The following is an 8,075-nucleotide window of genomic DNA, read 5'->3' as shown; positions in this document are numbered from 1 at the left end:
ATTACTTTACTATACTACAAGTAGGTGTAGTAACTACGTTAGCATGTGTGTGTGTGTGTGTGTGTGTGTGTGTGTGTGTGTGTGTGTGTGTGTGTGTGTGTGTGTGTATATATATAGTCTGCCATTCTTTGTAACTTTTATTACCGACATGTTGACAGAAAGAAGCACATCAGAGAGATCTAAGGTTTGGTATAACAAATATAAATAGTACTACATGAGCATTTAACACTTACTTTCAAAAAGTAAAGATAATCTGTTATAATAACTGCACCTGTTCCAAAAGTCTATTCTAATAACTGCACCAGGTTCAAAAGTGTTCTGATAACTGTTCAAAAAGCTATAATATAATACTAAAAGAAGGCTATAGAGAACATTATTCTTAATAATATATCATTATAAGGTAATTCAACTAAATGTATCATAGTAAACTGTCTTAAAGATATTTGCTATGTTAAGTGGTACTTACAGAATTTTCAATTCTGAATACCTTTAAGTATTTATAAATATTTTTTTATGTTTTAGAAAAATCTCTGTAAACATAAAAAAGTATTTCTCAGTCATTCAGATACCCTAAAATCAGGGATGTCATTTGCTATGGACAGTCAACATAAAAGATGTAATAAGCTAAAACACATAGTACTAAAGGAGCTCAATGTAACAAATAAAAAGTAATCATTATACAGGAGCTTCAGTATTACTTCACAATCACCAAAGATTCCAGCTATTTTACTAACCAAGCATTTGGTTGTGCCCCCCCCCCCTTTATTCTGGCACCATTTAGTATATACAGAACAAATGAAAGACCAATAAATTTGTAAAACTGAAAACCATTTACTACCCAAGCAAATTCAGGTAAGTGAGAATGAACCTAAAACACGCTTAAACAAATCTTAGCTCCAACATGACAAAAAAAATAAACAATAATTAAACTTGCATAGTATGTCTGACAAGGTTGACTTATCAGCTAACAGAATAAAGCAAGTTTCTCAAGGGCTTTCATTAACAAAAATGGTGGAGGTAGTTGAATATCAACAAAAAAAAATCTAGAAAGTACTATGCAACTATAAACATATGGTATAAAATGATATTACAAGAACCTTCCACCATGTTTTTCACTAAAACAAGCTTTCAAACCATACACTGAAGCTTCCAACAGGAAATGTATGTTACACTGTGCACCGTATTCTACACCAGTAATGAAGAGCAGGGCTGTTGCATAAGAGCATTTTTTCTTTCAAATCTTAGGTAACATTATAAATCTGCACCGGAGGTAAAAAAAACAACTTTAATACCAGATGTTAAATAGAACCAGTTCTTGGCTACTATTGTTATTATACATTAAATTCTATATGAAAGTTATAAAGCTCAAGAGTTCTACATACTTTCTTATTATTTGATTTTGTTTGTTTCTTGTTAAGCACAAAACTAAACAATGGACTATTTGTGTTGTGTGCACCACAGGTATCAAAGTATTATAAGCCTTCACATTTACTGCTGACCCACTAGGGGCATACATCTTGATCTCCAAAATGAAATGATAAGTAAAATAATGTATCTATGTAATAACTAGATGCGTTCATTGTTCGAGAAAGTATTATTATAATAAAGTCAAGAACATAATATACACATATAAACAAATTGGTATATTTCTCAAAAATAGTGCACAAACTACACCTTATTTACATTTAGGTCAAAGTTCATGGCCAACCTAAATAATCTAAAATTATAACTCCTAAAAACTAGAATACAAATACAATGTAAGTATTTTAATATAAATCTTCCACCTCTTTCTTGAATTCAGTTCTTATATATCCGCTGCACAAAAACAAAACCCAATATACAGATAATGTGACTGTGGGTATCTTGGAAATGAAAATAGTATGGGCTTCTTTGTTTGTTATTAGGCACAAGGCTACATAATAGACTATATCTGTGCTGTGATCATCATGGGTATCAAAACACAACTTTTAGCATTATAAGCCCTCAGATTTACTGTTAAGTCACTGGGGGTGGGGTGATGGGTGTGAAAAGTATTGGGTAACACAGGCTCCGACTAAATACTTTCCATTTCCTTTGTGCCCAGTGGAAGAAAACACATGTGAAAATATATTCAGGGTTCAGGTTTAATTCCTGAAAGCCAGTATCTGACAGAAAATTCACAGTAGCCAGATCATTGAGTTTAGAAGCCATAAGGCAGGGATACGAGGATCATGAATGCTATGTGGAAGAGTGGCAGACAGAACAAGAAAGTAAAATTTTGAATTATCAAATGTGTTATGCACATGTGCCTTTGCTGTGGAGACTGCCACTTTCAGAACTCTTTGCACAATAAACTATAAAAATATTTTTCAAATAATCAGTAACAGTCAATAATATATCTACAAAAAAAAAAGGAACCTAAACACAGCTGGCTTTTACCCATTTATTTGCATGACAAAGCTATGTCTGAAATACTTTAATTACAATTCTTTTTTAAATGTACGTTTACCTAACCAGTGCTATAACCCAAATATGATGCAAATAAAGTTGTGATTAGTGGAACTGTAAAGTGTTGGTTTTGATCAATTACACCTTAAAATGTTGTTTGATGTCATTTTAGGCACTGTATTGTTTAGTACACTTTATTATTGTTTATCCCTTGTAGTCTGGCTGACATGGCATTAATGTTGACTTAGAATATACTTGCAATCAGGAATGATACAACTGAACAATGTGTGACACTGATTTGTGAATGTTCAATCTCACCTGTATTAATTTCACCACTAATTTTTCCATTAGTCGCAACGGCAAATAGAAAGTGTTTTGCTTTTGCCAAAATTAAAAATTAATTGCAAGTGTTAAGTATTTTATCTGAACCCTGTAAGGGGCTCCTTTAAGACTCATTAAAAGCATAAAAATTATCCAAACAAGGGGGGAGATTTCCATAACATGATACCATAGTAATAAGATATAATACACATGGTTTGATGCCTATCATCTATAGACCAGTGCATGTTATTTTAAAAATTCAAACAATTTTTCTCACCTTCTCCCACAGGATGTCAACAAAAAGATAAAAGTGTGCACTGGTAGCAGCATAACAGACCAATAACATCTTCACAGCCTTGAACACCTCCTCTAATTCCCTGTCTTTTTCAACTTGTATGTCACACCATAGAACCATCAGTTCCTAGTAAAGTATGAAATAATTAGTTTTTGTGTGAGCCTCACTTTAAAAAAAAAAAAGTTTTAACATACAAAACCTCTTAAACACATGAATATAACAATCTTTCATGTTCATTAATACTTGTTTTTTTAAGTAAATTTCATTTAATCTGATCTTCATTACTTAACCTCTTGTACTTGAAAAATTACAACTGTAGGATTGTTACTGTAAGCAATGATCCACATAGCAAAAGTTTTAAATCTAAACTAAAAGAAAGAAGAAAAAAATTGTCCATCTATACTTATTTTATAAGAAATATTTAAAATTCATTTTAAATAATATATTGACTTATTTAGAAATTCAGGAATACATACTTGCATTTGTTTATCTTATGGTGCATACTATGTTAATGAGTACGTTCACCTGAATGGAATGGAATTGTTTTCCCAATTTCCTGCTTATAAGTAAAATTATCAGAAACACAGATAAAAATAGTTGCAGGAAGATACTCTACTGGTTATCAAAGAAAAAGATTTTTACTAATAGTTCATATCTCCCAAAATATTTTTCCAAATAGATGAACAAAGTTAAGTATGAATGATATCAATTTTTTTATCTTGTTAACATAATCTCCAGTTTTGGTATTAAAAATACTACATTTCTCACTACCTTTAAATACTTTCTAAAAAGTAGAAAACTATTAAACCTTTACAGTAACATATATTATTCTGCACTGATGTAAATCAATTTGTTTGTTGTTAAGTGCAAAGCTATAAAATGGGCTTTTTGTGCTCTGTCCACCACAGGTATCAAAACCCTATTTTTAGTAGTATAAGCCTTCTTGAAATAAAAAATTCACCACTTTTCTGATTATAACCTAAACTTCAAGAAATAGCAATAATTTTTTTTAATTAGAAAAAGTTATTTTAGCATTACTGTTAATAGTAGTAAGTTGAAAAATAAAACATAACATATTTTTAAAGAATAAATAGTAAAACTATATACTCACCTTTGTGCAACAGTAGGTTGAAGTCTGAAGAAAATCACCCACTAAAAAAGCATGAGTTAGAACTTCTGCTAAGTCAAGCGAGTCAGGCTCGTTGCTCTGTTGTACCCTCCTTATCAATCTTACGCCATCATGGCAAGTGTACTTCATGGTCTGAAATAATTGATATAAGTTCTACTGATAAAAATTACATCAACAAAACTACATGTAATCATTTAAAATTATCTTAAGCAAGCCTTTTAACAACCTTACATCAAGAATGCATAATCTGATTTAATTAAAACATCAGAAAATTTTAAAATATATCTTATTGGCTTTATGAATACACTCTACTAAACAATTCTTCAGTAAAGAGGTATATCAAAATGCTATACATATGACACCATTTTCAAAACCGTTATTGATGCCTGCTTTAAAAACAGGCAAGAATAATCTCTATACTACCTAATCAATTTATAGTGTCAGCTAGTGAGAACTAACACTATCAGGAAATCAGAATAAAATTTTTTGTAAATACAGAAGTAACACACAAAATATTTATAAAGTTCCTACAGTATTCATTTAATTTTTTTTTTTTGCTCCCCACACCATTACCACTGTAGTTGAAAAATGGGTTCTCATATAAAACAAGGAACAATTAGCAACAAAATTAAGCAATGCAAATAACAAATCACGGAGTGAAATAAACAAACCTTTAGATTCTTACTACAGTGTACAGTATAGCAGTACATCATTAAGTTACATTAGTTTGTCCTCGATACTTTGCCCTATTCACCAATTTGTTTCTTCCTTTTCTACGTCGTATTATTAGTACGAACTTTTTAAAATCTTATCTTATGTATAGTATGGAAACTTACACATAACATTTCTTATCTACTTTTACCTATTATAGTGTACTCTTCAAGTTCAAAAGAATTTTTCAAACTCCAATGTGCACAGTTTCAGCATATGTTTAATTTTAACAATGATAGATTGTTCAGAGAAATTGGCTAATATCCTTTTCTCTAGCTGCATGTTGTTCTAAATCATTCACTGTTAATTTTACAAGCAATTTACTGGAGGGTGTAAACACAAGTTTTTCACTCCACATATCCTGGTAATAAAGATGCTGTTCGGATAGATGGGTTAACAAGTCTTAGCAGTAGAGAGTATTATTTACTTTACAGCAACAAGAGAAAGGTAGTTATACTCTATCCTTTCTTTAAGTTTACTTTCTTTAACATAGTTATATAAATAAGCATATCATTCATTATATTGTTTGCACTTATTTTATTACATTATGTATTTAGTGGTATAGATTTATACATACTATATGTAATATTGATGTTGATGCTGAGTTTGTGTTATTTCAAGAGTAACATACTTTAATGAGAAAGTTGATTATAAACTTCAACAGCCTCAGATGAACCGAATCCTTTGGATGAACAAATTGGCGAGTAACAGCATTTTGGGTCATTTCCATAACCTGTCTTCAAAAGTTACCCAAATGTTATCATTCACAGACTTTCTTGCCCACAAGATTTAGTGCTTCAAGTGTGTTTAAGTCCATAATCAACCTTCTCTCATCAATAAAACGCAGCCTAAATCATCAGTCCAAGTGAAACATCTTACTTGCACCTTTTAATGAAGAAAGTTTTCAAAATGTATAACAGCATATTCTTGCACAGAGCAGTCAGTTTATATAGTCAATGTTAGTTAAGATAAATGGTAAACTCATAGCCTACAAATAAGTGTAAATACTAAATTGTTTCATACATGCCATAAGTTTCAAGCAAAGTGTACATAATTTACAGTTTATTCATGTTAGAATGGATCCTTGAAAGTGCTGATTGAACAATCTAGCTGGTCAAGTTTTAAAAAACATCAACTCACTCCATCTTATTTTCTTCTCTAAGATGACTTAGATGATGACAGAACTAAGTTTATATAATTTAAAAGTACAATATTTGAAAAAATTCAATCACATGGAAAGAAATAAAATAAAATTGGAGCTAAGTATAAGCAACCAATTCAATATCCGTTCAAAATACAACTACATAAGAAAAGTATAGTACTCTTGGTGTCATTGTATTAATTAACATTTACTCTTTTTTTCACCTCTCTGACAAGTTCTGCAAGTCTACCAGTTCTATGTAGAAGCCTAAGTAGCCAGTCAATGAAGGTTCCCTCAATTTCCTGTTCCGAAGTTTCTGGGCCATAACTTGCATTCACAAAACTCCGAGTTTCACAAGAGTTCTGGTGACACTGAAGACAAATTTTACACAGTTGTAAAGCTGCATCTTCACAGCCAACAGCCGACAATTGTTCTATTCTCTTCAGCAATAGTCCTTCTGGCTGTATCCCATCTTTAGTGAAGCAGTTATTATCTAAAAAAAAAAGTTATAAGTTACACAAAATCACTGTCAAATTCTATTGTTTCATTTACTTGCTATCTTCTCCTTTTTCATTTCACTCAATTATTACAAAGAATCACTGTCATATTCTACTGTTTCATTTACTTGCTATCTTCTCCTTTTCCATTTCACTCAATTATTACACAAAATCACTGTCAAATTCTATTGTTTCATTTACTTGCTATTCTCTCCTTTTTCATTTCACTCAAATATTATGAAAAAGCATTAGTTTTATTTTCAATCGAAAAATAGTACATGCATTGTTATTCCCCTTAAATAGTCTATCATCAATGAACTTACCCCTTCCCCATTCTCACCATTACTATAATGTTTGTACTCAATTTCAACCACTTAATTAGTCACATTAATAAAATTTATAAGCAGTCATGTTATTTTCAAAATAGATACCAAAACAAGGGAAAGTGACTGAAGTTGTAGCTAAAATGAAACTTTTCATAGCAAAGTGAAAAATGTAAAGCTTTTTGAAACAGAAATACATATACAAACAAAAACATTTAAATAGCAGCCTTCCTCAAATACCAATTGCAGCACTGAACTATTCAAAATCAGCTTGTAAGCAAATTGTAGATCCTAAACCTGTGACTATAATTGACAGATTCCAAATAACAGAAATAGAGACAGAGAGAAAATGAGTGAGTGAATGTGTATGTGTGTGTGGATCAAAAGTAATCAACTAATTAATTCATTTCCATTTTCTATATTATAAATTTTACAAAAAGTATGGAATATATATATATAACATATATATAACTTCATCCAATATAGTTACTGAATGCTTACTTGAAGTATTTGTTTCAAACATATATTACTTATACGCTTATGTTGGTCTGTATAAATTTTAAATCTGTTATTTAGAACCAAATCTCTGGCAGCATTAGCAAAGCTGACCTTGGAGCCAGAGTTTCATGATAACAAGGCTAGATTTTGATTTACTCTTTCTTAATATAATAAACTTAAACTTATCACTATAAAAGTGTTAATAACTAATACTCTATTTCCATTATATACATTTTTAAGTTTTTATCCTCTATGCTTCAAGGAGCAAATTAGAATACCAATGCTCCACAAACAAAATTTCAAGAGAAAATACAAAGAAGTGGATCAGGGTGTCTCTGGAACCAGAGGTTTCCCCCATGGCTATTTCTTTAACCTTTTCACCCAGATATTTTCATTTGTAGATCATCCAAAACTTAAATTCAGTGTTTCATCCTTTACAGGTCATAAGGAATTAGGCAAACGTTTTAATACATTGATAACTTTCTATGCAATAAATTGTGGTGATTATCATATATTATTGAACTAAAAAAAGTGCCGTGTCGAATAATACTAAAAGTATAAGATACACTGTAGAAGTACTAAACATTCAATAAGCAATGGCCATGAAGAAACCTCGTCCTACTGTTTTTGGATCACAGTAAGTTGAATACAATCTCACCAGCAATGAGACTTCACTAGCAAATCTTGACTCTCTCAAGTGAAAAAAAAATCTGGTTAAAAATGCCAAAACTTC

At 30.8% G+C, this 8,075-nt stretch overlaps 1 protein-coding gene across 1 annotated transcript in view; it reads right to left on the bottom strand.

The window, feature by feature from the left end:
* Positions 1–8,075, bottom strand: part of LOC106460170 — a 39,170-nt gene that overhangs the window by 5,958 nt on the left and 25,137 nt on the right. The window contains exons 4-6 of the mRNA XM_013919855.2: positions 6,249–6,517; positions 4,155–4,304; positions 3,026–3,169 (exon numbers count right to left, since the gene is read on the bottom strand). Coding sequence (XP_013775309.1) covers positions 3,026–3,169; positions 4,155–4,304; positions 6,249–6,517 — 563 coding nt within the window. The remainder of the gene's footprint in view (positions 1–3,025; positions 3,170–4,154; positions 4,305–6,248; positions 6,518–8,075) is intronic.

The sequence above is a fragment of the Limulus polyphemus genome, unplaced genomic scaffold (genome assembly GCF_000517525.1).
Source record: "Limulus polyphemus unplaced genomic scaffold, Limulus_polyphemus-2.1.2 Scaffold722, whole genome shotgun sequence".
NCBI lineage: Eukaryota > Metazoa > Arthropoda > Merostomata > Xiphosura > Limulidae > Limulus > Limulus polyphemus.
This window is presented reverse-complemented; position numbering and strand designations above follow the sequence as displayed.